The sequence below is a fragment of the Anser cygnoides genome, chromosome 6 (assembly GCF_040182565.1).
Source record: "Anser cygnoides isolate HZ-2024a breed goose chromosome 6, Taihu_goose_T2T_genome, whole genome shotgun sequence".
Taxonomy (NCBI): domain Eukaryota; kingdom Metazoa; phylum Chordata; class Aves; order Anseriformes; family Anatidae; genus Anser; species Anser cygnoides.
In genome coordinates, this window is record NC_089878.1 from 34,362,090 (window position 1) to 34,389,544 (window position 27,455).

At 43.1% G+C, this 27,455-nt stretch overlaps 2 protein-coding genes across 2 annotated transcripts in view; one reads left to right on the forward strand and one right to left on the reverse strand.

Moving 5' to 3' along the window:
- The window catches only part of GPR39 (G protein-coupled receptor 39), a 74,042-nt gene extending 64,786 nt beyond the window's left edge, over nucleotides 1-9,256 (forward strand). The window contains exon 2 of the mRNA XM_048079697.2: nucleotides 8,682-9,256. Within this exon, the coding sequence (XP_047935654.2) occupies nucleotides 8,682-9,196 (515 nt within the window). The 3' untranslated portion in view covers nucleotides 9,197-9,256. The remainder of the gene's footprint in view (nucleotides 1-8,681) is intronic.
- Nucleotides 5,523-27,298, reverse strand: LYPD1 (LY6/PLAUR domain containing 1). Its single transcript, XM_048079615.2, has 4 exons — nucleotides 26,511-27,298; nucleotides 25,729-25,866; nucleotides 7,543-9,777; nucleotides 5,523-7,439 (listed from the first exon to the last, which is right to left on the reverse strand). Exons 1-3 carry the CDS (start codon nucleotides 26,560-26,562, stop codon nucleotides 9,542-9,544), a joined length of 426 nt encoding a protein of 141 aa, XP_047935572.1. The 5' UTR covers nucleotides 26,563-27,298; the 3' UTR covers nucleotides 5,523-7,439; nucleotides 7,543-9,541.
- Nucleotides 27,299-27,455: the final 157 nt, after the last annotated feature.

Sequence of the window (27,455 nt, forward strand, 5' to 3'; positions counted from 1 at the left end):
CCCTTCCTGGTCCCTGGCTGTGCAGGGGGAACAAACATCTGGCTTTGGCCACGGCGCTGCGGCGCCTCGTCGGAGCGAGCCAGGAGCTCGAGGCGCTGCGGGATGCGCGTGCTGCTCCACTCGGGAGGATGCTGCTGGGTACAGCAGCACAGACAGAATCGTCCTTGGTGCATAAAGCTGTGCGCATTTAAGGCTGAATTGGAGCTGATGGCAAGCTCTAAGATGAAATTTTCAATTGAAAGATTGAAGCCAAGGAGCGAGATAAACTCATATTTGAAGTACAGGTCTTAATATAAAGAACGGAAGAAATAACTCCATTAAAGGCAGGAACTCATGTGGGGAGGATTTTCAGAGGTGCTTTTGTCGCTGCGTAATGGTAGCTGTGAATGCGTTACCGTCTCCATCATCATTTTTAAGTATTAACGCTAACATGATTTCCTCTCGTAATGTATGAGCATGTATGTCTTGTAAAAGCACATCGTGACTTTAATCGCCGCTTTGCAGAAAGGCTGTTCGTGTTCAGTAACGATAATTCGGTCATGAAACTTCCTGGAGTATTTGCACTTTTTACTGGTGTTTGCACTACGAAATGACAGTATTTAAAAATATTTGAGAAGCAAAACTTGACCTTGCTAAGAACTGAAGATAATTGTCAGATATTTTAAATTGCAAAGAAGCAAAACTGTTAACACTTGTGTCCTGACTAATTATATTCCGCATAGCTGCCTTCCCCTGACAACTTCAGATGCGCCCAGTATCACTCCACCTAACTGCTGAGGGCTGGTAAGTGACAGTGCAACGCAAAATCAGCGTATTGCTCTGAACACTGCTGGTTGCCATTGCTTGCGGAGTGCGTGCGAAGGGATCCCCAGAAGCTCTCGTGTTTTAACGTTGCAGTCAGAAAAGGTTTTACCGTTGTGCTCTGCAAGTCCCAGATGTGGGGACTGACAAATGCACATACTGGAAACGGACTTGAAGCTTGGGTTTGGCTCCGTGGAAGCCTCTCGTTACGTTATCCTTGTTTAAAGGGGACATCGGTGTTTCTCAACCAATGTGCAGTTTGTCGGCTCTAAAGAATGAAGTCCAACAGATGTGTCTCTGCTCCAAAGCGCAGATGTTCTGGGCAGGTTCCTTTGGGGTTAGCTCCCGTTGGAGGGGATCCTGGCAGCATGCATCAGAGCCTGTCCCGTGGCTGCAGAGCTGCCGACGTGCTGTCCATGGTGCTCCTTCGTCGCCAGGCTCAGGCGGGACAGGGGGGGACATGGCTGGGTGGCCCGGGACTTCAGCTGCAGCAAGGCCTCGCGGGCCTTTTATTTCATTTATTGTACCAAGAGGCTGCTTGCTGCTCTCAGTGCCTTCCGTTTATTGCACCACTTTGTGGGGCTGCACTGTCCTGATCAGCAAACAGAGCTCGCTAACGGGACATATTGTCATAGGCCACCCGTGAGGCTGGGAGGAGCACAGTGAGCACGAGGTGGACCAGATCCCTCTGAAAGCTACGGGAATTCCTGGCCCATTGTTTTTTTGCTGCCAGCTGTTAGTAGGACATGGTTTTTGACTGTTTGGCCCAGGCTATATGCTCAATTATTCCAGCAGCATTTATAAAGATTAGTTGGTTGCTGACTTCAGTTTAAACCCATTCTGAGAAGGGCAGAGTTTTCTTTGCCAGAGCAGCTTCTTGAGTGCTTGAGATTTGTCTGCTTGTGCTGGCAACAAAAATGTCTTGCTAACTCTGTTGTCCTTGTTATCCTTGCATTCCCAGCACAGGCGGAGAAGGGGCTGGATTTTATCACTGTGAGCTATCCACTGGCCATACCTTCTCAAAGCTACCCTGTAGTTACTGCTTGGATAGGGATAGTTTACATATTACCTCCTTCACTTGCAGGGAAGCATTTTTGAAAGACAAATCCATGATTCTGAAAGTTGAGGATAAAAGGAGCAGAGTTACTGAATAATTTGAGCTCATGCAAAATGTATGTAGCAATGCATGTATTGACTTGTTTCAGTGAATATCAAAATTTATTGTCCCTTGAACTAAATATTGACACAGACAAAGCAGCGTCAATATTTATCTCTCAGGTTAATACATTTTTATATTCACCTCAACATACATCAATATGCGGTTATTATTATGATGATGTTTGTCCTTCAGCAGAGGGAAGTTGCATGTGGGTGATCAAGGGAAAAAGGAGTTTTATATTAAAATTCTTTTCCTGTTTCAATCTTCATGAGATGCTTTGTCCTGTACATGGAGCACACTGCAGGCCTCACTCAAACAAAACTCTTATTGATGGTTGTGACACTGCACTGAGTACAGGAGCAAGCCATTGATTTTTAGGAAATGTGAAACTAGCTGTCACTAGCAGAGGGGGCAGCAGAACCATCATTTTTGTTTTTACAGTGTTTTTTTTGGTGGTGCTTCCTCTAGTGACTCTGTAACTAAGTGAGATCTGCTTTACAGAAGGCGAGAGGTAGAGCCGAGCGCGGGGCACAACCTGACAAGAGTCTGGGAGCCACGTGGGAACCGCCACCTACGAAATGATGCTCTTAAAGCGTAACGGGGACATCTGCAAGTCTGTTAGGACCCTTGTGTTACGTTTATCTCATGCCTGTGTTACGTGTGGCACTCTGAGTGCCAGCTGAAATGTTATTTCTGGGCATTCGTTAATACTGTGGAGAATAGTGGCATATTTTTGCCACCTGCATCTCTTCCAAGAAGAAAGTGTGTGTGGGCATGAAGACATTCACAGTGCCTGAGGGCTTATCCTTCCCATCTGCCCCGTCTCTCCTTTTTGGTCCCAATTCTGGGGCTTCGAGAACAAGAGGATGGAGGTTTCCTGGGTAGAAGACGAGCAGGAGCAGCACAAAAAGGATGCGGGTGTGGTGTCAGTTCAGGGCTAGGCCCCAGGGACACAAAGGCCGTCAGCACATGCTTCAGGCTGTAGCGACACATTTATCAAGTAGTGCCTCTGTTCCTCTCCGCACTGTGCTTTTAAACCTCCTGACCTCAAACAGAGGGGAGATGGAGAGGTGGGAAATAAACAGAGTGGGTGTCGCAGGCAAGGCGCCTTCCTCTCTGCCAGCCCACACAGGGCGGAGAGGGGCTTGCTTCACACATCGGGCCGAGCGTCAGCTGCTCGCCAGAGGCTGCTCAAAGCTGCAAGGTTGGGTCTGGCGCTCAGCCCAGCTGCCGGCAGAGCCCAGACCTTCCCCAAACGCCTGCCTGCCGGGAGCAGCAATGCCAGGAAGGCACCGAGGCGAAGGCCGCCCGGACAGGCCCCGCTCCTGCTGCCCGCAGCACTGCCAGGCCGCACCTGCCGCCGCTCGCTGCCGTGCCGGCTGGTTTCCTTGCTGTGCCGGCAATTCAGAGCTGCAGCAGCAGAAGCAACAGCAGTTTGTAAACTGGCAATTGTCAGTAGGCAGTCGGCATATGGCAGGCGACTTGTCACAGGCAGACTACAGCAGCAGCAGGGGTGCACAGCGGCGGCAGGCGCTGGAAGACGGCGCTGCGTTGAGCTGCGTCTGGAAGGTCACCTCAGCACCCAAAACCACGGTGCGTTTTGTGGCTCTTTGTTTTCTTCATGAAAGCTAGAAAGACAACAGAGTGATGACTTATGACCGTATTTGTAATGGAAAACAATGGTTTTGAGTCCTGGTTAAAATAATGCACGTAACATGCCCCAAACCCACCTCCTGAGAGCAACATCCTTAATTAATGCAAGAGTTTTTTTCTTCTTCTCCGGAGTTTAGCAGTGACGGCGCTTACAACCCTCAAGAACCTGATTAGAGAGGTGTGTTTGCTCCTATTTTCGAAGCCATGGTTGGCAGAGTCAAACAGGGGCCAAGTGCTTTCCTCCTGACTAAAATTTTGCTTGGTGATGGCAAACTTAATGGTAAGGGATGCTCTCAGTATCTTCATCTTTTAGAAGCTGATAACTCTGTGGTAGGAAGACTTTGTGACTAAGGCACGGGGCAAATGTCACGCTATACTTTTGAGTATAAAGCTGGGCCAAGTACGCACGTGCAGAATGAGTGCTCAAACAGAAAACCTCCCCCTGAACCAGCGGCACCGCAGCCCGCACTCGAGTCATAACTCAGTAACCATATGCTTATATTCCACTGGCAATTGCCATTTAAATGTCAGTTTACAAGCAGATGTTGAGAAGCCTCCTTTGTGCCATTACTCACAGAAAAACAAAGTTTGAGGCTTAACCCTGTTTGAGCTCGCTGTGATTAGGGTAGCAGCGGTCCTGCAGACCTTGACTCACCAGGCCTCAGTTACAACAGCCCTGGTTAATGGCGATGGCAGCCAGATACAGGATTGTGTTGGCGTTTCCTAAGGACGATTACAATTTTGTAGATGATTCCAAGTTTTGTGGTTGGTTGGCAGTGGCCAAGATAGAGGGGAAATGTGGGACTATAGACAGGGAAAGATTTAAGTGCCCAGGTCCAGAAAAAAAATAATAATAATAAAAAAAAGACAAAAAGAATCTGTTTAACAGAACAATCAAAACCTGGGAAGGCGGTGAAGGAAGCCCTCTCTGCTCTACCAGACATTTGCATGTATTTAAAATCCTTCCCAATAAAGTTCATAATGAATTTAATTCAGTCCCCTATGGCCCAGAGGAATGTTCTGAGTAATAAAAAGTATTGCTAAGGGAGAGATGACTGCCAAACTCGTACTCCGTGCCAGCGATGCATATTTATATTATTGGCACTTAAACGCTAGGTTTATTTTACTACTTAAATGATCCTTTGTCACATATTAAGAATTAATACTATAAGATCTACTTTTGGGAAGTTACAATAACAATTGCCAAATTTAAATCATTGTTAAATTTGTATGCTTTACTTTTTAAGAGGCTTAGTGTTTGTTTGTTGTTGGTTTATTTTTTTTTCAGACTAAAATAGTAACTGAACGTGGCAGTTCTTATTTATGGCTTAGCTTTTTAAAATAGTTTTAGTCAAGGATCTTTTCATGTCTGCTTTTTGTTGTTTTTACATTGAAATATGCACATCAATGTTAAACGAATTATAAGCTCAAACACTTACTTAAACGGTGGTGTATTCACTTACACATAGTCAATTAGGTAACACAAGGTCTCCTGGCTTCTGGTGGCACGGTCTGATGCACTTCTGAAGATTAAACCCAGTGATTCAAATCTGTGTGGGAAATGTCAGGCACCAGGGGTGGAGGTCACCGGACCACAGCATCACTCTGTTTATAAACATCATTATTCCATGGGAGATAAATCTCTGCTCTCACCTAGCATGTCACTTCAGTGCAGTAGGTAGGAAAAGAGAAAAATAAAATAAAATAAAATAAAATAAAATAAAATAAAATAAAATAAAATAAAATAATAAAATAAAATAAATAAAATAAAATAAAATAAAATAAAATAAAATAAAATAAAATAAAATAAAATAAAATAAAATAAAATAAAATAAAATAAAATAAATGGAGCTAATTATTGTTTTCACTTTAATAAGAAGGAGTGGAAAAGGAAGCTCAATATGAGATGAAATGTGAAGGAGTTTAATTCCTAGCAGGCAGCAAGTGCTAGGGAAAAAGTGCATGAGTACTGATATAAGATGCAGTTTGTTTTACATTTGAGTTGATATGAAGTTATTTAAGCACCTTCTGCACATTACATTACAAGATTAAAATCTATATAGCCTGTGTACACGTTCAAATTGCAGCAATAATTCAGTTAAAATATTTAATGTGTTAAGGTCTGAACGTAAAGCTTTTTCTTTTGATGCACTTAGGCTTACTTCATACTTTTAAATGTGAACAGCTGGAAAAAATACTGTGAATTTGTCAGGATGCTTATTTCTATGGTGCAGCTCCTTTGAACCAATATGCTTTTTTTTTTTTTTTGGTCCAAGTGTAAAAATTCAGTTACTTATCAGTGGCAAATGAGGAAGTTTTACAGACATTTCCTCCTAACCCAAAAAAGTCTAACCTCCTCCATACTATGCAAGGGCACGAGCAGCTCATTTTTCACTGGCTGTACAGACAACGAAATATTCAATTGCCCAGAACAAAAGTCTCTGAAGGATATAAGGGGGAATCTCAAGCATTTGGCAGTTTGGCCTTAAAAGAAAGGTCAATGGCAAAGAATTCAGATACAAGTGAAAAATTAGACTTCTCAGTGCACTGCATATGAACTTTAAAACTGAATGCACGCAGTGTTTGCCCAGTTTTTCACAGCATCATTCATAATTTAGGAAACTATTAATCAGGATGATGAAATATCCTTTTTGTAACTAATAACACAAATTTTACACAATGGAGCTTATTTTCTTTCCCCTTGAAAGAGATCATATGGTAAAATTTGGCAAGAACTTTGCAGGCTCTGGTTTGTGGGCTTTGTGTTTAAGCTGCACAGGAGAAGAAGTCACCACAGAAGAGCGGCAGCATCCCACTGCGATCTTTTTATAAGGCTCAGCAAAAGTCACTGCTTGGGGCTCCTTGTTTTCTGCCAGTTCGTGCCAGGACCGCTATCCCTGTATTTGTTATGCTGACAGCAGATAAAAAAAAATAAAAATTTGCAGGACTAATAAAAAAACGCAGATCAGTTTATGCCAGAGACACTCCAGGAACTGAAACAAACGAGGCAAGAAGTCGGGGAAAGAGTCGGGCAGCCAAGCGGGGGCACGGGACTGTGTAAGAACAGGGATGAGAATAAAGAGCCTGTCACTAATGGAAGTAAGGGGAGTTAAAGAACAGAAAATGGCAAAGACGTCCGCTTTTATCACTTGCCTACTAAAAATAGGCTTCCTAGTCGTCCTCCCCCCCAGCCCTGTTAATCTATTGCCGTATTTTTCAGCTAGGCTACTTCCCCATCCTTCCAAAATTAGCGTGACATTAAGTGACTCCTTTTGCTGTGACATTAAGCGATTAGGGAAGCACGTGAGCAAAAAGACGACTTTTATTTGGTATCTGTCATTCAGTGAGATCATAATTATGGCTTTCATTAAGAAAATCAACTTCTTTAAGAAAACGTGACGTTTCATGCCTTTTCTTTGATAGAGATGGTGGTGGAGGGAATGGGGAAATACCCTGTTTAAGTTCTGGCAGTTTCAAAGTAAAAAAACTATTTTTTTCCACCCTTCCCCTTACATTCATGTCTTCTCACTAGTAAAATACCATTTTTCTGGCTTGAAAACAGTGAGAATGTACTATTTCAGAATTGCATTCCTACAGTGATCTGTTTAATGCGGGCATCTGCCATTCTAGACAGGTAAGAATTAAAACCTTTCTGTGCTTCTGCTGGGAAAGGAGGCACGGCATTGCAGGAAATAAAAACCACAAGTGTCTCTGGAAAGGCAAACCACGCACCAGCAAGACACTCTCTACTACTTTGTGCACTTGCAGCAGGGAAGGCAGCCTGCAGCTTGCACTCCTTCTGAAGCATTCACATAAGGCACGCTTCCTGCAAAGAGAAAAACAAAGTGGGAACAGTAAACTTGTGGCTCTATTTCATTTCAGAAGTAAAGCTTTGAGGGGGAGCACTGGGGAGGAATTATCTCCTGTACCTCACAGTTCATGTAAGATGCCAGCACATCCACTGCCTGTGCGTGCTGGAAGCGGTGGGTGCCAGTGAGGACTGGGGTGCCCTTCGTGGGGTGCCCGTCCTGGGTGCCCTTCCCCTGCTCCATCTCCTGGTGGAAGCAGAGCTCGCCCGTCACCGAAACGTTTCCCCAGGGCTGCACTTCTGAGGACGGCATCGCTGCTGCAGCTCCGCTGAATGCCAGTCCACAGAGGCATTTTCAGACATCCAGCACTTAAGCCACCCCCTTTTTAATGCCACTAGTGATGCAGCAACGTGTATTTATATCTACATATAAATACAGAATGGTCAGATACCACATTTTTAAACATAATTTATAATCTGAAACTGTTTACACTTTCATGATTAGGCTCGGGTTTTTCTCATTTACATTCATAATTTAATTCCACTGGAATTCGATTTTAAGAAAGCCCAACAAATCTTAATTACCATAAAAAGATCCATACATATTTTACTTAAAAATATCTTCTGTAAGAGGAAATTTACCAAAAATAACACCAAATATATTATTATGCATACAGTTTCTTCTTTTTTTGTAAAGTACAAACAAGAATCTGATCTCTTTTGGGTATTGCCTGATCTTATATGGCTATAGGTTCTATTTATTTTGTTCATTTGTTTTTCAAAATAAAGGGAAAAACATAAGAATTGTAAGAACACAGACCAAAACAAAGATCCATTCTTTCCAAAGATATAGGCATCGATGAAAGAACACCTCGAAAACTAATAAATGGCAACAGGTACAAAGAAACACTATCCAAGCACTGTGCGATCTTTTGTCTGTAGCATATGCTGCAATGACCTCGTAACAGTTATTAAAACAAACAAACAAACAAAAAATGCTACTGGCAGAAAAAGCTGTTAAGCAAAACACTGAAAAACTGGTACTATTTCCTAGCCAGTAAGTGCAGAACTGATACTAGGTCCTTTCTGTTTTTTGTTTTCCCACATACGCACACTTCTCCCGCTGAGACAACGCTCTCAGATGCATGGTCTGATTTTTGGGTGGTCCTTTGAGGACCCAGGCGTTGGACTTGCTGATCCTCGTGGATCCCTTCCAGCTCGGGATATTCTGTGACTCTATGCTTCTCTTTTTGTTCACAGGGCTGATTGTTGCAACTCTGGCAATATGCTGGATGCCAAACCAGGTTAGAAGGATCATGGCTGCTGCGAAACCAAAGCAGGACTGGACTGTCCCCTACTTCAGAGCGTACATCACTCTTCTTCCCATCGCGGACATCTTCTTCTACCTCAGCTCCGTGGTGAACCCCCTGCTGTACAACATCTCCTCTCAGCAGTTCCGCAGCGTGTTTCTGCAGGTCCTCCGCTGCCACCTGACCATACAGCACGCCAACAAAGAGAAGTTCCTCAGAGCCAACCTGAGCTCCAGTGCAAGGAGCAGACGGTCCCTGCGCCCGCTGTTCTTTTCTTCTGTGCGTAATTCTTCTACAAAGAGCAGCAAGAAAGTTTTTCTAAGTACTTTTCAGAATGAGACCAACTGCAGTCCACAGAAACCAGGTCTTGAATCGCTGGAGCCCAGCTCGGAAGTAGTGCCACTGGAGATGAGCTCAGAGCCCACTCCAGACACACAAACCAGCCTTTGTGAAAATGAAGTATGACTTTATAAGGCAAAGTTAATGATCAGCAATGAACTTAAAAACATGAGTTGAAGTGGCTGAGGAACTGACTACATCTTAAATGCAATAACACAGATGGATTTGTTTCCAGTTATGCAAAAAGAGCAGGAGTTTTGGATCCTGCTGTTTAGATTTTTAACTGCACACTGGAAATTCAATCTGCTAACTGAATTCATTAGCTGCCAAAAATGTCAGCCTCTTTCTCCCCACAGCCACTGAACTTTCCTCACTGTTGATAGGGATTTGGAAACAAATAGAAAATAATTGCTGTGTCTTTGAAAAAAGGAGACAGGACAAACTGTGCAGAGCAAAAAACTTGCTCGAAGTTTAACAATACAAAAACAAGAGAGACAATTTAAGGAGCAGAGCAGTGGTTATCATGTGTGCCCTCGGCACCACACCAGAATTCCCTCTCTTCTTCGGCCGGGGTCCATTGCAGAGCGGAGTGTTGCAGCAGCTGATACAAACAGAGTTCACTTTCCCAGGAGAGCAAAAAGACTGATATCCGGCAGAGGCGATCAGACAGGCTGCTGAAGATGCGCAGGATTTGCGATACATGATTCCTGTGACACAGAACAAAGGTTACTCAGCTTGGCATGAACCTAGTTTTCCTTTATAACATGATTCACGCTTGAAAACTGTTGTAAAACCAGTTAAACCTCCAAAGCAATGCTGGTGATTAAGCCACAAACCTGAGCTGGGACTACCAGCTCTGCACTGCAGGAGAATCACGGCCACCCTTTCTGGGATTTTTTGTTTTATTTAATTCTGGTTGGCACCAACAATACCACAAACTTGATTCACCTAATGTACAGCAAAACATATTTTATAACCAGAATGCTCCATGTTTTGTAATGCATTGTTTGAATAGCTACAACTGGAACGCAGTTTGAAAAGTACTTTTGATGCTGAACGTGTCTGAATTAAGGTGTCTACATAGCTACTGTTTTATATGCTGTTAATATGCCTCTTAATGCTTTTTTTTTTTTCCCTTTCTTGTTGCTTTGTCACACAGACAGAAGTAACCAAGAGTAAAAGGAGAATGACTATCAGCAGAACTTTTTTCTTCCCTTCCCCCAGCTTTTTATTTTGAAGAAAAACTAGAAGTACTTTTCCAAGTAATTGCAGTTCTTGGTCTCTTTGAAGTTTAACACTTCAACAATAATTTCCATTTGGAAAGAAATGGGTTTTCTGAAAGTCTTTTATTTATAAATATGAGTAAATTTAATCTATTTTAATTAGTTAATTTAATTAAATTTATAATTTCTTAAATTCTTCATATCTGAAAAAACCATGTACATTCTGATGCACATAGCTGTTATTTTAAAATGTTCCATAAAGGCTATAAAATAAATAGTTGTATTCCCCCTCCCATCCACTCCCAAACACAGCAGGAACCAGTTGTGGCACTTCTACCTCTCATTGCTCTAAAATTTTCCCACAAGTGATACAGTAGAAATTGTGCTGGAGAAAGGTGTGCAACATCTACGTACTGGAGGTTTGCTTGTATTGTCTTGCAGTTGCAGAAAGAGGTGAACATTTCTAAGGCTAATAAAATCATGATTCCTTTAGAATATTGGATTCTCAAAAGGATTTTTCTTTTCCCCCACTGAAGGACGTGGGACCAGGATTCCCTCAAACAGTGCCTCCAAACCCCAAAGCACTGTTCCATAAAGCTTTCCAAATACACATTGATTAAGATTTTTTTTTTTTTTAAAGAAATGGGGCAGGAAAATAACCTGTAGGTTTTGAACTTACAGCACCTGCAGGTACTTGTTAAATCCCCAGGAGCTTCAGAAACAAGCATTGCAGCACCTACACAGTTCAGTGATACTTCTGCAGTAGCAACTGGCACCACGCTACTAAGTGCTGTGTACAGCAGCAAAAGACTGTTTATTTGGGCTATGTTCAGAAAGAAGGATTTCCTGCCTTCAGAGGCTCTTAATTAAAGCTGTTCTTTTGTACTGTCACTACCTCGCTGCCATTCATACAACGTGGGGACTTCTCTGGTTTGTGTTGTCCCTCCCGCTCCAAATCTAAACTCTGAGATGTGTTTTAAGGCTGTCAGGTTAAACTTATGAAGAGAAGCCCTCAAGACAGTGTTAAATCTTCCTCTGTCTCCAGTGAGCTTCAATCAATCAACACAGCAGGTAGAGTCTTTTCTCAAGAAGGAAGAGGAGCTACAGACGGCTCTAACCGTAACAGCAAAGGCACACTGATCAAGAGGCACAATATTAATATAGTTCACAAAAAGGAGAGCTCTGTCCCTGCTGACAAACCATTGCCAAGGGGCCTCAACTATGCTGCCACTGATAGGCTTGTGATACTGAAATTTCAGTAGACGTCTCCCACAAAGATCTGGTATTTTGTCCGAAGTCTTCCTACAGCTGAGGCAGAGGTGAGCCTTCCCATACCTGCAGTTAACTTTTTTCCTTCCCTTTCTCTCCTGAAAAAAGAAGTCTTGCAGTCAGTGGAACTAAGCACAGTGATTGTTTCCCCCCTCTAATCCAGCACCTCTTCATCATCTATTCCTTCCCTACAGCTACAGCCACCTACCTAACTCGGCCATTCCTCAGTCTTCCATACACACAGCAGCAAATCTCAGTTTTCTCCTCAAAGTCCATGCCTGCCGAAAGCTTTTGACATTGGCAGATTTGCTACTCCCATTGTTTTATAGATCACTGTCAGTCTGCCATTTCTTTTTCATGGGATTCCTGCAAGGCCCTGTTCGCAACAGTAAATGATTTAGGAAAGTCCCTGAAAATATCATATACCTTGCAATATTCCTGTAGACTAGGAGACGAGAGCTGTACAGTGCTATGAACAATTAGGTAATGTGCTCTGATGCGTGTTTTTCACCTGACAACTCTAGGAGACCTCTCCTGCAGAAAACGAAGTCCTGCAGCATAACTCCAGGCATTTACAACAGCTCTGTTCTCCAGGATAAATTCCACAGAATAATCCTGAGCTCTTTTTGAAGTCAAACCCCAATATTCCTGCACAGATCAGAATTTTACAACTTCAGCATTGGAGTTTCACACACAGATGGACCATGTTCATGCATAAACAGAGAGAATAATCTCGCAAGTAATAAAAATCCCATTGCAGTGCTTCTTCTGTGTCTTTTCTGTAAGTATTTTTTTCTAGTTGGAAATTCCACTCCCAAATGATTGTTTACTCCCATTTCCAGCTATAATCTGAATTGTAACAAGATTCTTGACATAATTAAAAAAAAGTCATCACTTCCATCAGTTTTTCAATAGCTACTTAGCTAAGACATGTCCTCCATGTCCAACCTTTTTTTTTCTTTAAGTACTTATGGATCCTTTTCAGCTCACAAATTAGATGTTATTATACACTAATTAAGCTTCCAAGAATTTATGAAGCATCAGGCGTGAACTAAACTTGATCAGGATAAAATGGCTGTCCCTTTCCTGTAGTTCTGTAGTATCTTTATGGCAAGATATAATGAAAACAGGTATAGAAGATTAATGGAAAAAGAAAGAACATTGCTACTACAAGAGTGGCATTTTTAGAACATTTCAGCCACGAATTCACTTTTTTTTTTTTTTACCTTGAGTGTCAAAAAGGAATGACACTTTTAACTGTATGATTTAAAGGCGGGAAAATACTCTTAAACCTTCTTCACACCGTATTGTGATTCCAGTGAAATAAACTGTGGTAGAAAATAAATTAGCACAACTGCCTTCCATGATTCAATGCCAGAAACACTACGCCCCTTGCTCCAGCAATAGCTTAATATACCACCGCTACTGCAGTTCACCACTGGCTTAGACATCCTGAAGGCCCAGGAGCAGGCTGTCCCCACATGCCGAAAGATAAGTCAGTGCAGAAGAGACCAGCCTGGCTGACCAGAGAGCTGTGGCTAGAGCTCAGGAAGAGAAAGAGGGTTTATGGCCTTTGGAAGAAGGGGCGGGCCACTCAGGAGGACTACAAAAACATCGTGAGGCTGTACAGGGAGAAAATTAGAAGGGCCAAAGCCCAGCTGGAGCTCAATCTGGCTATTTACTGTCAAAGACAATAAAAAATGTTTTATAAACACATAAAGAAAAAAAGGAGGACTAAAGAGAATCTCCATCCTTTGTTGGATGTGCGGGAGGCAGTGACAAGGGATGAGGAAAAGGCTGAGGTACTTAATGCCTTTTTTTCCTCAGTCTTTAGCAGCTAGACCAGTTGTTGCCCCCTGAGCTGGTAGATGGGGACAGGGAGCAGAATGCACACCTCATAATCCACAAGGAAATGTTTAGCGACCTGCTATCCACTTAAATGTGCGCAAGTCTATAGGGTCAGGTGGGATCCACCTGAGGGTACTGAGGGAGCTGAGGGAAGTGCTTCCCAGGCCGATTCCCATCATTTATGAGCAGCCCTGGCTATCAGGGGAGGGCCCAGTCAACTGGTGGCTAGCAAATGTGACGCCCATCTACGAGAAGGGCTGGAAGGAGGATCCAGGAAACTACAGGCCTGTCAGTCTGACCTCAGAGCTGGGGAAGCCTCCGCAGCAGATATCTTGAGTGCCATCACACAGAACTTACAGGGCAACCAGGCGATCAGGCCCAGTCAGAACGCGTTTATGAAAGGCAGGTCCTGCTTGACAAACCTGATCTCCTTCTACAACAAGGTGACGCACTCAGTGAATGAGGGAAAGGCTGTGCACGTGATCTCTCCAGACTTCAGTAAGGCTTCTGACACCATTTCCCACAGCATTCTCCTGAAGAAACAGGCTGCTCATGGCTTGGATGGGTGTATGCTTCGTTGGGTTAAAAACCAGCTGGGAGGCCGGGCCCAAAGAGTCGTGGTGAATGGAGCTAAATCCAGCTGGAGGCCGGTCACTAGTGGTGTCTCCCAGGGCTCAGTACTGAGGCCAGTTCTCTTCCGTATCTTCATCGATGATCTGGATGAGGGGATCGAGCGCATCCTCACTAAATTTGCTGGTGACACCAAGTAGGCCAGGAGTCTTGATCTGCTCAAGGGTAGAGGGGCACTGCAGGAGGATCTGGATAGACTGGACTGATGGGCCGAGGCCAACTGTATGAAGTTCAACAAGGCCAAGTGCTGGGTCCTGCACCTGGGGCACAACAACCTGTGAAGCACCTCCTGTGAAGACTGGCTGAGGGCGTTGGGGTTGTTCAGCCTGGAGAAGAGAAGGCTTTGGGGAGACCTTGTAGTAGCCTTTCAGTACCTAAAGGGGGCCTACAGGAAAGCTGGGGAGGGCCTCTTTGTCAGGGGGTGTAGGGATAGGACAAGGGGTAATGGCTTTAAACTGAAAGAGGGTTGATGTAGATCAGACATTAGGAAGAAGTTCTTTACTCAGAGGGTGGTGAGGCCCTGGCACAGGCTGCCCAGAGAAGCTGTGGCTGTCCCGTCCCTGGCAGTGTTCAAGGCCAGGCTGGATGGGGCTTTGGGCAGCCTGGGCTGGTGGGAGGTGTCCCTGTTTATGGCAGGGGGGCTGGAATTATATATTTAAGGTCCTTTCCAACCCAAACTATTCTGTGATTCTGTGGAACGCTACTCTCCTTGCTCCAGCTAATATACCACAGATACTGCTATTCACCCACTGAGCTTAGGCAGGACAGCAGCATCCTTTCCGCATTATCTGTAGAAGACGAATTGCTTTTTTATCTCAAGGATGTCCTTCCTCACACTCAACTCTTGCAGTGGTTTATTTTAGTGTTGAGCCAGTTCTGAGATCTTCCGGCACCATCTGCCACCAGCAGTCTGAACAGCAGACTGCTTCAGAGTGGTTATCTGCCTCATAAGGCTCATACCACAGACAACTGCTAATTACTGGATATTCTTGCTTGAGCAATCAGCCTGATACTGTCATTAACGCATCACATAGAAAGATAATTGCCAAACTTTTGGGGAGCTTTTCTACCTCAGAATGTTCTGAGTTGCTGGCTAGGTAAGGAGACTTCACATTTTGTACTCTGCTTTTACTGGGACAGGGTCGTTCCCAGCTACCTACCCTCAACAGTTTGCACTAGTGCTCAATTACTGTATGTACTGTGCGATCTCTTGATAGCTGAGTACTGAGTAATTCAGCCTTTTTCACTGATTCAGCAGGGCACTGTGGGCTATGCATATGCATAGGTACTATAAAGATGTTTTACTATAAAGTATCTATTGCTGACAGATTGATTTTCCTTCATTTTAGCCTCAAGGTCTATGTGGTTGGCTGAAGATGCACTTTACTAGTACTTTTAAGAAGAGAGGGGAGTAGACAAGGCTGGAGTGCCTGTGTGACAATGCAGTAATATTCCACCCCCTCTTCTTCCACATGCACCTACTACACATTAAAACAAACAAAAGACACCAACAAATAAACAAATCCAACACTCTGAGGTATAAAATCAAACGCTGACAATTTACTCCTGGACTGAGCAACCTGCCAACCTCATGCTTCTCTCTGCCCCACGTGATCATACATTTAGAGAGTGTGAAGGCCCAGAACTATTTCTGCAGGATTTCTGCCCTATTCCATGCAACTAAGTGATGAAGGTAGAGGTCCTGAAGGCTGTTCTATAGCTCCTGCTTGCAATACCAATTTTCTCATGAAGATCCACACTACACCCCCCCCCCCCCCCCCCCCGAACTGCGATGCAATGCTCAAACACCCTGCCTAGCTGCTGGCTAGCTCCACACATCCACACCCTGGTACTCTGTTGCGGTTGCATGCAGATGCATTCAGTCGTGATAGCAACAAACAATTGATGCTACAATTTATTCAAATTTAAAACATGACAGTTCTCCCACCTACCCTGTCTGCAAAGCTCAGTGCATGTTATCTACATGTTGAGTAGCAACTAAACATGTTTCTGGGACAACAAAAAGGTGACATCATACCTACCTACTTCTTACGCTGTATATAAAGGACATCAGAATATCCAAACATTTTTTCTTACTGCTTGAAAAAGGGCCTTATTAGGCACCTCAAATTCTTCTGTTATAGAAGGTACAGAGAAAGAAGAGCAGGTCTGACTCTCCAACCTTAGAGCCAACCATAATCCTAAAAACAGGTAACTTTGCTTTGCATGTGTACACTCAAGACCATCCTTCACTAAAACAGTCTTTGAAGCCAAACTAGGCAACGAAGATACCACCCCCAAGATCCATGACCTCATTTCCAAAAAAGACAGCCACCTTCCCACTTGATGACCCAACTACTCTTAACCTGTTTCCTGCAAAGATACACCTCAGCAAGAAACTGTAGCACTCTGCTCTACCCCAGAACTGGCTATGGCCTCATGGCCACAGAACTGGTAGCTGTAAGTTTAACTCACACCAAACAATGAATGTTGTTTAGACAATGCCAACTCTTCCAAGCCAAACATTCTATCTAATGGGCTATGACTGACAAACCCCCATTAGAAACAAACAAAACCCCGCACTTGCTCCAGTGTTTTGTACATATCCAATTTTGTAGGCATAAAGTCATATTTGTCTTCTGCAATTCCTTCCACAAATACTGCTTTAGTGAAATCTCTGTGTACTCCAAGGATGCCAGTATCAAATCTTCTGCAGTGCTGGAAGAAACTCAGCTCAGCGAGGGTTCAGAAACAAGTCATCCTTGAGCAGTCACAAAATCCCCTTGTCCACCTTGGAGTAGGAGGTGTGGATATACACATAGGCACAGCTTCAAGCACGTAGAGAAGTTCTATATTTTAGGATAAGTAACTTAAAAAGTTAGCAGGTGGGCAAACATTAATTTTGAGGTGTACCATTAACAGACTTTGGCAAAATTTATCCCCCCGAGTCTTTTATCTTTGTCTGTCTCCTCCAAACAAGAGGCAGAAAACTGGCCAACAGTGGGCACTTCATATTACAGCACACACAACCCCTGTGAAACCTGTAATAGTTGTCTAGTATTAGCACGTTTTTATGATTTGTATGCCATTTGTTTTGAGTGTTATTTTTATGTCCATTAAGACAAGACCGAGGACCATGCATATGAACTGATACTCCCCCTCTCTTACAGTATTCCAAATAGCTCCAATCATCTTATTTCACAACGGTCAATGGTCAGGTCCTGGTAAGTCTCCAAGTTTTCATTTTTGTTGTGCTTATGCTTGTTGCCTTGTCTGCTTAGCCACACTTTGACTTTGGTTTCAATTATATATCAACCTTTATTTCTTGTCCTAAACTGTCAACCCTCCAGTTGAGTGAAATTCAGCACCGAGTAGGAGTTATAAAAGTTCTGCGATGTATGCTGAAATCTAAAATGAGAACTTACTCTACAGCAACACGTAAACATCTAATATCCTTTTCTGAGGTACATAAAATATACAATGTGACTATTTCTGGATTTTACTGTACCAGTAAAGTTCAAAATTGCGTTCAAAATACATACAAATACATTTCTAAGTTCCAGTTTTCATATTAGGTTTTATGACAATCTTTTTATGACATCAGTGGTTTTGCCATTATAATGGTCTGCTCCTTAGCTAGAACCTGTTTGCATACTTCATACAGTGACGGATGCAACAGTTCCCATTGTGATTTTCTCTCTGTCTTCTAGAGAAAGAGATTATAAATGCTTCATCTAATAAGATCCTAAATATCTTAGAAAACAACTGAATGTTGGAAAGGTAACAGTCTTCCAACATTGTTCTTCCACAGACAGTCATGATTTCAGTTGGATCATGTTTATATTGGTTTAAAACAGGATTTATGTTGGGGAAGCTTAATTTATTTCCTTTATGATTGTAAATGCAGTTAGGAAGACAAAGTTTAAAGTATAACCACTGTAAAGTATAACCATATCCAACCACATCCTCTGTATTTCATTTTGCACTAACTCTTTCTATCCCATCTTCTCAACTTTCTGGAGCTCATGAGTGGTTCAAATAATTTGCACCTTGCTAGAAATTCTCATGAAATTTACTAAATGCCTTATAAACAACTAATTAAATACTATAAGCAATGATAATCAGTGTTCTTTAGTTGAAGAAACTCAGGCACTGAAATTAGGTGACCTGAAATCTTTTACAAAGCTGGGACACATACTTCCCAATTTTTAATCCTGTGTTTTAGGACCACAGCTGTTTCATCCCTATCTCCTCCCTTTGATGTGTTCAGTAGGCAAGATAAAAGCATATCCATGCGATTAGACTCTTATGGAGTATATAATTCTGAAAGAAAAAAAGCAAACCGAAACCCACCTGGTTAGCATATTTTCATCATAATTTTCAATGAAAACTCACAAATCCTCCTATAGGATCACAAACCCTCCTATATTTGGTGTATTTTAAAAATTGCACTTTTTTTTTGTGGAAAATAATAGGCTTTTGAAAATGAAAGAATGGCCTCCTCATTCTCCTTCTGACCTGAACTTCCACATCATCCTGCAGAAATTAAAATATTTTAGAAGAAAACTGGATAATCATTGACCAACAGATGACAACGGTCTGGATTACCGTGCTATCTCTTCATAAATCATGCCTTCTACTTCTGGTACTGGAAATCTGAATCAAAACCGCACTGTTAATAACGTAAATAACAGCACAAAGTAGCCTTTGTTACTGCTTGCAGCATCATAAAGCAGAAGCAAAGCATTCAACTACTTAAAAATGCATAGACGGGGAAAGTTAAGTACAGCTGCTAATGCTGGTATTACCAAGTATTTTTTAAAGCCACTGGAGGCTACGAACCAAAAGGCAAAGCTCAACTTTCACCTGCATGTCTAATTCTTTTGTTTTCTACCGTCCTTATTAATTTCTCTGCTCACTAATGGGGACTTAGAGCCAAGCATTAACACACACATTCTTTCAAGCAAAGCTGGTTCACAGTTCTCCATCATCTGTATGTTCCTGTTACAAGAACAACAACAACAAAAGGAAACGCCTTGGATATCAAGACCAAAATATACTTTATCTTCTAGCAAGAGAGCTGAACTTGGACTTCACTTTCAGGATTGTGTGTTGGCATTTTTCTTGACACAACCCTTATCTGCTGAAATGAAGTGGGAAGCCACAGTTCTTTATGCCTTTACAAACGTTAAAATGATATACTTTTGTAGTAAGTCCCATATCCCATAAATAGTTTTAGATGCAAAAAGTCTTGATGCATCTTACTCATTGATGATCTTGCCAATTTCACTGGAATGTCTCACATGTTTATACTGGTTTGCCACTATCCTTAAAATCCATTCAGCTTTTATAGCTTTAGTTATTTTATACTTACAGTTTTATAACCTGTTCAACTTCAGAACAGGATTGGCCTGTTTATTTGTTAATGTATTTTTCCCCACATTCAAAGCATCATTGCTAATTTGGCAAAGTAAGCTCCATCAAGCCTTCCAATAAATGTCCAGACTAAAAATGAAAAATGGAGATGAAAAGAGTTTGGATCTAATAAAAATATATTTGCCTACATTTTGATAAAGTCACTGGAAGCTAAGAGAAGTGATAGGGTCAGACCACAGTGAAGGTTTTGGAAATGCAGATCACTTGTGTGTGAAGTGCAGTAGTCTTCAAGGAGGTTTAAAAGATACCAGGCTGTGTGCACTGTATCCTCCCAAAATTCAATTGTATACCTTTCATACGAGTCTGAGAAACAGAAAAACATAAAAAGCTATTGTCCATGTCCGGTGAAAAATGGAATTCACTGGACCAGCTACCACAACTTCCTTAAAATAATACAGCCCTTCATCACTTTTGCACTTGGATATTTGTCATGACTTTTGAGTCATAAACTACTTGAACTGTTAACTCCACCATTACTCTTGTGTATTTAAAGACAGTCAAAACAGCAATCTATTAAGTGCTGTCCATAATTTCTCCTTAGCTGATGCACTTAGTTCATTTCGTCATGCGTGTTTGGAAGTTTTCCAAGCAACTCAAAGATTGGAAACAATTTCCTAAGAAAAGCTTTGGCATCTGGAAAGTGTTTCTGAATGGAAATATATCCACAGCTCTAAGTTTTCAGCATGCAGTACAAATTAACAACGTATACTGTATGCTTTTTATTCACGCCAGCATCAAAACCAAACGGCATGCTTTCAATATTACTGTGCCTTCATTTCATCGGGTACCCAACAGTATGAGGTGTGATGCAACAACTGCCACATGCTAAATTTTTTTTTAATTGTCAATAAAGATTGTATTACACTTTGATTTTAAAAATATATCAAAAGTTGAATTGTTTTGATAAGTCTTGGCCAAAAGGGAAAGCATGGAAGGAAAAAAAGATCCACTGCCAGCTCAGTGGATGTTCCTTACTGTTTCTAAACGGATACTGGAGATACAGCTATTACCTGAAAAACTTTAATGTCTTCAGAATTGCTGTAGGCATTAAACTGTGTTTGCTATTTTAATCATTTAGTCAATACATGTGCACCAGAGTATAATTTCCTCTTGATACAAATGTGCAGTTAGTATTAGTACTAATGGATGCTACGCATGAAAACAGAGAAGAGTATGCGCTTCTGTAACCCTGAACAGCCACACACAAAGCAACTTAAGCATGGCAGCAACATGGTAAGATTAAAAAAATAAATAAATCACAGGTAGAAAACGTAACATAGTCCAAATCATGGCACAACTTAAGACACTGCTTTCCTCTGCTGGATAAATCAAATAACTTGGAAACCAATACTGAAGAAAGTAAAGAAAAAAAAATTTAAAAAAAAATTACAATTCAACGGTGAGATGATCATCTTGTTCCTGATGTTCCCATGCACTGCTCTTAAGCATACAATTACAGTAATTGCTTTAATTACATTGCAGGATGATTATATACAATGTAAATACATTAGAAAGGTCATTGTAAACCAAACAAATAAGAAGTTTCTTATTGCAGATTAATAGAAGCAATGAGCTTGTTTTCCAATTCACTTGCAAAGGAAAATTCATAAACAATCTTAGTTTTATAGATACAGACATTTTAAAATATCAGTCTTGTTAGTGCAGATCCTCCCTCCCCCCATAGTAAGAAAGATATTTTGTAAAAGTACGTTCACTGCTACATTACAGCACAAAGTATATTGTTCAGAACATTTACATAGGCAGGTTTACTTACAGTAAGGGCTGTGAAATTTGCATTTGCTGCCTGCTGGGTTGATGGTCTCATCCTTCAAGCTCAATTCCTTTCTGAGCTACTCATATTGCAAGTTTCATTTTGCCCTAAGTAGATTTTAGATCAGCTTTAATGCTCAGAGGCTGAGCTCTAGCCTTCAGTAAAAGGTAAACATTACGTTTTCTATGACATATGTATAAAAGCACATATATATTATAGACTCATATAAATATCATCAAGATGTTTCATCTGATCCCAGTACACCATGGGATTTCTTTGTCCCTACTTATATTCTAAAATGCAGCAGCATGGAAATTTCTGAGTTGAAAGCCCATGGAGGGAAAGGACAGAGGCATGCAGGATGAGGGAATCTGCCATGGGTATTCCCACAAAGTATCTGCACATGGAATTATTATAAGCAAGAACTCTGATCCTTTGTCAAACATTTCATTTATGCTGTTTTCAAACACCTGCATATCCTGCTAAATGCACTGGAAACTTATCCCTTATGTTAACTTCTACGGGACAAAAATTACTTGGTGTAGTCTTTAGTGCCACATCCCATGTTCACCATTCTTCCCTCTAAAAGTAAAAAGCACCAATAATTTAATCTCTAAAAAAAAATAAATTAACAAACTAATTTGTAAGATTCTGCTTCACAGGCAAAATACTGTCCTTCTGTCTCTCTCACTGCAATAGAACGTTAGCACAACTGCATAAAACTTATTTCAGCAAAAATTTAAATAAAACTTTGCTTGAAGTGAGAAAAATACTTTGTCATTTACTTGACAAAGTCTCCAATTCTGTGCACTGATGGATCCCCAAGTGCGACTAAATATAAATTGCCATAGCAAAGTGCATCTTTGCAGGGGAGACAGAGTTATCCTAGTTCCACATTATCACTCAGGTACATACTTAATTACTGCTCGATTCTCAATTCATTTTAAGTTGTGCACTGAAGCAAGTTTCTTCCTAATAATACCAACAGCTGGGATACCATGCCCGCCTATCTGATTCAAAACATGAGTGACAAATACCTGCATTCTGAGCTGCTCCCATCAGAGGCCGTCACAATAATAGTTGCTTTTTGAAGCTCTGGCTTAGAAATGTGTCTAAGCTGCTGTTACTTCTCTCTCACCTGAAGCTGAAATACACTTTGTGAGATTGGTTCTCCAGAAACTGGGAAAATGTTCTGAGACAACATAGTAGTATTTGAAGCACTAACCCTAATTTTATAGCAACTGAAGAGGAGTGGTTTGTTTAACTACAATCAGGCATAAGGAATAATTTACAACATAAACGGAAAAAAACTGCATAGTCAAAGTTCTCCACTGCGCTGCTTACAGGAAGTTTAATACAGAAATGAGGCTGAACCATCCAAGTGTTGCTGCGTAACTAACTAAGCACTAACAAGTACCCCAGGAAAAAGTCACTGGCTACAAGCTGGGGACTATATTGTTGGCACACCACAAAATGTAAGTGGGTGACCCCCTTCACTGCCAAACTGATGCATATTGCGAAGGCTGGGTGACTGGATCAGTAGGTTACTGATTCAGACCATGAACTCTACCTCAATATATTGCATTCGACTTTTAAATATGGTTTAGAAGAACTTAACGTTTTGCTTACTGACACAGCTATATTTTACTAAGGACAAAAGTGGGTTAGTCTATAAAAATTAAATTATACTCCTTTGGCTGTATCTAGTCAAGAGGAAAAACTCTAATTATGAGATTGCATTGTCAAATAAATGCAAATTCACATCTTTCATATTCTGGGTTAGAAACTCGAACTCAAATCTATTATAAATTAAAATCAATATTTGAAACACTTCAGCTTTCAGTGATAAGCAACAACTAAAAAAACCCACAAAGTTATGAGATGTACTGGTAGAAGTAGAATGAATTATTAAATAAAACTTGTGAGAATAAGGCATTTATATTGCACACATTTAAATATCAATTAGGAATAAAAACAATAAAGGATGATGAACTGAATCATATCAGTTTTACAACCCATTCTCTCTAGAATTGACTGAGAATAACAAACTATGCTCGCAATGTAGATTTCACTCAATTTGAAATACTTAGGTTAAAAATTGTAAATTTCAGCTAGTGAATAAATTTAAATCTCACAGCTTCAAATGAACAAGAACTGCATTTACAGAAGTAAATTAAATAGAATAGAACAGTAGTACCTGCTATGCACAGCATGCTAGTTATCTCCTAAAGGGAAAATCCAAGTACCAGCCCAGAGATGGTATAAAATTGCACAGAAAAGAAAAAAAACAAGTTGCAAATCAATTTCTTCATAGGAGTAAGGTCAAGTTATGCATCTCTGGGTGTCTAAAATCTATTAAAACCGTTCCAACTAGCATTTTCAGTGTGTCACAGCCACACTGGCCGGACTGCAGTTGTTTGCTACTCAGTGAGAAGGAGCATGACTGCCGACCCCCTGGTACATGTGGCACACAAGAGGCTGTCTCCCAACATACCCGCAGGTGTGTGCACGCACATGTGCAGCACGCTTATCCAGAAGCCTTGCGCTTCAACATGTGAGCAGTTGCCCTGACTGAAAACACTCCTCTAACATTCACCTGAAGACATTACAGAAATGTTCCTGGAAGGCTGACACACTCTGAGATAGCACTCAATTGAAACATCAAGGACCCCAGGAAGATATTTAAAAATATAAAAACACGCACACAAATGTTAAGAATTAACTGAGAACAAGTGACTATTGTTAAGGAGAGGTATTTTTACATTTGTCTACATACCATATTGACAGCACTTCAAACCTCCACAGCATCAGCTCAGACTGATTAAAATTATTATTGAATCTTTGGTGTGCAGATAGCAAAACCTTCAAATATTCATTTAGAGATGCTCAGACTTTCAAAGTACCTAGCAAGCCATAACTATCTCACATCATCACCATCTTTTACAAGTAAACTTGAAATAAAATACTCCAATAAAATACAGCTTGGAGGAGACTAATCTTCCTTTAAACACGCATCTTCTTCTCTGCACTGGAGAGCTTCTGAATACTGTACAGAAACAGGCACTGTGGATGATGTTACCCAGGATGAAACAAAGTGCCAGCAGCTCAGCTACTGCTGACAGTTAACAGCAACTGCTAGGATTTTCATATTGCTCTTAATGCAGTGATCTGCAGCTACCAGCCCAAGCAGCACTAGCTAATTGATAAGCATCTTGAAAATACTGATGAATGGTTTCCTAATGCAAAAGAATCAGTTACAATTCAAGACAGAGGCTGCACACGTTTGCTAGGAAGAGAGGGACTCCCTGTCCCTGAAGGACTCGCTGAGGAAGGACATACTTCAGCTGGATTTATATGAACAGCGTAACAGTCCTTTACATCAGTAATCTCCGTGCTCTAAAGCATTACTCTCAGCTGCAAGCTGTTCTGCCACAGGGAGCAAGTTCCCCTTAAATCATGGTTAAGTCCAGTTCTGCCTTTTGCTCCATAAGCCTACCACTTGGTACAGGGGTCACATCTACATGGAGACATACCAGTGCTATTGCTATCTTACCCTTCTAATGCCTGAAAACACCTTAATCTCTGTTTGCAGTAAGAGCAGGATGCTACATAAACTCCAGCAAACACATTTCCTCATCATCTTCCCAGCCCCGAAGTCCCTAACAAAGCTGTAGTCTTCTACTCATGCAGAAAGCCACAGAGCAACATGGTGTTCTGAGAGTCAAGGCAGCTCTCTAAAAATCTCAGATTTCTTCCATGAGGATGAATAAAAAAGCCATTTCTAGCACAGCTCAAAAGACAATAGGGTTGAAAAGCAGAATCACAGCTAGTTTGTGAACACATTTAACTCCAAATATGCTAACTCAGTATTAATTACAGTAAGGGAAAAACCTCCTTAGACTTAGAAAATGAGCACAGCAAATACATCCATTTATGCCCTCCCACTCTGCCCTGAACTCAAAAAAATAAATAAAAAAATTGTTCAGTATATACTTCTCTCCCTTTTGCTTGATGTTTTCTTTTATGGATGAAAGCAAAGATGACTAAACTTTCCTTCCCTTAAGATAAACCTTCAGAGTATATGAATTGCTAGAGTAAATAAAAGAAAGGAGGGAATTATTAATTTAATGCTCTTTCCTTACATCTCTTGGGGAAAAAAGCCATGTAATTAACTGTAATGAGATTAAACTAACTTGTTATTAATTTCCCAGTGCTGGGAAACTAAATCTGAGACCTATAAGACTGTGTATTAACAGCTTTATCAACATTTGGCTTATATCCTTCAGTTTTGACACCAGTTTTAAAGGGAAATGATTAACTCTATCGAGTTGCAATGTCACTCTGAAGTGTAAGAAATTGAATCAGAAGTCTCTCCGTGGGAATACCCCATTTATTTGCAGCTGAAGACTGAAAGGGTGAAGCAAGAAGCAACAAATCCTGCCCAACGCTAATAAACAGGAGCATAATCATTACATTCTTACCAAAACTTTTCTCCATTACTTCTTTCTGACACATATCTTGAACGTTCACTGTACAATTCACAATAAACTCTGGAGAAGAGCAGTCATTGTTCAGCTGGAACTCCTCACACTGGTAGCACTGTATTTGCAAACCAAAACCTGGAACGGACAGAGTTTTGCTCAGAATAGTAATAACATTAAAGGAAACCCAATGTGTGGCGCAAGTCCTGCTTATCCTTCCCTCTCTGCGTTTCACTGATCTTAACAGCTCCGCAGCTCGAAGCGGGACTTCGGCAAAACCAAAACGCACCCAACGCGTCGCCGGTTTCCCCGAGGCGATGCCCGGTGCGCTCAGCACCCCGTTAGGAGCCGGCTCCGTTCCGGGGGGCTCCGGGGAGGGCAGGCAGGTGCGTGCCCCGCTCCGCCGGGCGGCAGCCGCCAGCAGGCGGCGGGGACCCGGCACGGCTCCGCACGGCTCCGCACGGCTCCGCACGGCTCCGCACCGCCCGGCTCCGGCCCCGGCCGTGCCCTGAGCGCACGGTGGGCTCGGAACCGACCCCGCTCCAGGCGGAGCGACCCAGGCGGCCTCTGATCCGCGCCGCCGGGTTTCCTTCCCCACTAATCCAGTACAAACGGTTTAATTACTGTTTTGCCACGCGCAATTACAGCCGCAGAGCATCCTTCACCTCCCGCTTTCGGCATGCAAGCGAGGAGCTCCGCGCGGCTCCGTCGGGGTGCCTCGCCTGGCAGCCGGGGCGCCTCCGTGTGTGTGTGTGTGTGTGCGTGGGGGAGCAGCCCCTTACCTGCACCCAGGCACAATCCCCAGAAAGTTGCGGCGAGGAGGAAGAGCCGCATCCTCCCGGAGCCGCGGCCGCCGGGCTGGCGTGCAGCGGTCGCGAAGGGGCATCAGCAGGAGGGAGGCGCCCCGGGAGCGCTGGTGCCGCTTCCCCGCCGCCTTGCGCCGCGGTCAGGAGCCCCGGGAGCGTCCCTGCCTGCCTGCTCCAGCCCCGCCGGAGTTGAGCGCCGAGGCTGGGAGCAGCCGTACGAGAGGCGAGGGCTGGGGGGCGGCTCCCCCCCTCCCTCAGCACCATGTGATGCCGCCGAGCGGGGCGGGGAGCGCCGACGGGGAAAGTTGAGAGAGGGAGGAGAAAGCCCCGCTGCCGCCGAGCCCCTCAGCCCCCCTCCTCTTCATCCTCCTCCACAGGTGGCGGAGCCGGCGGGGCCCCGCCGAGTGCCGGGGCGTGAGGGGAGGCGCGGCCCCACGCGTGTCCCGGTGCCCGCGGCACACCGCCCCTCAGGCGGGCGCCTCCCGCCGCACCGTGACTGGGGGGATCGGAGCGTGACGGGCGAGAAAACGGCCGCTGGTGGCCGCGGGCTGCCGAGCGGTGCGGAGCCGGCCGCCGCTGCCCCCGCCCGGCCGCGTTGACGCCTCTCTGCCGGCGGGGCGGGGCGGCCGGGATGGATGGAGGGATGGAAGGAGGGACGGAGGGAGGCAGGGAGGCACGGATGGAGGGAGATGCGGGGAGCCGCGGGGCCGGCAGCCGTTGGCGGGGCGAGGCGGCTGAGGCGGCGCGAGCGGCCGGAGCCGTTGGCGGGAGCCGTTACGGGGCACGGCTGAGGCGGCGCGAGCCGTTGGCGGGCCGGGCTGGGGCAGCGCGAGCGGCTGCAGCCGTTACGGGACCGGGCTGAGGCGGTCCCCGGCGGGCACTGCACGGCCCCGGCCAGCTCCCCCTGTGCCCCTTCCAGCC

What these genes read in the sequence shown, in the direction of transcription:
- LYPD1 (XM_048079615.2), bottom strand. Translation starts at nt 26,562, where the DNA reads ATGCGGCTCTTCCTCCTCGCCGCAACTTTCTGGGGATTGTGCCTGGGT. An exon ending in GGGATTGTGCCTGGGTGCAG is followed by an intron (nt 25,867 to 26,510) that starts GTAAGGGGCTGC and finishes TGTCCGTTCCAG; the next exon opens with GTTTTGGTTTGCAAATACAG. An exon ending in AGTAATGGAGAAAAGTTTTG is followed by an intron (nt 9,778 to 25,728) that starts GTAAGAATGTAA and finishes TCTGTGTCACAG; the next exon opens with GAATCATGTATCGCAAATCC.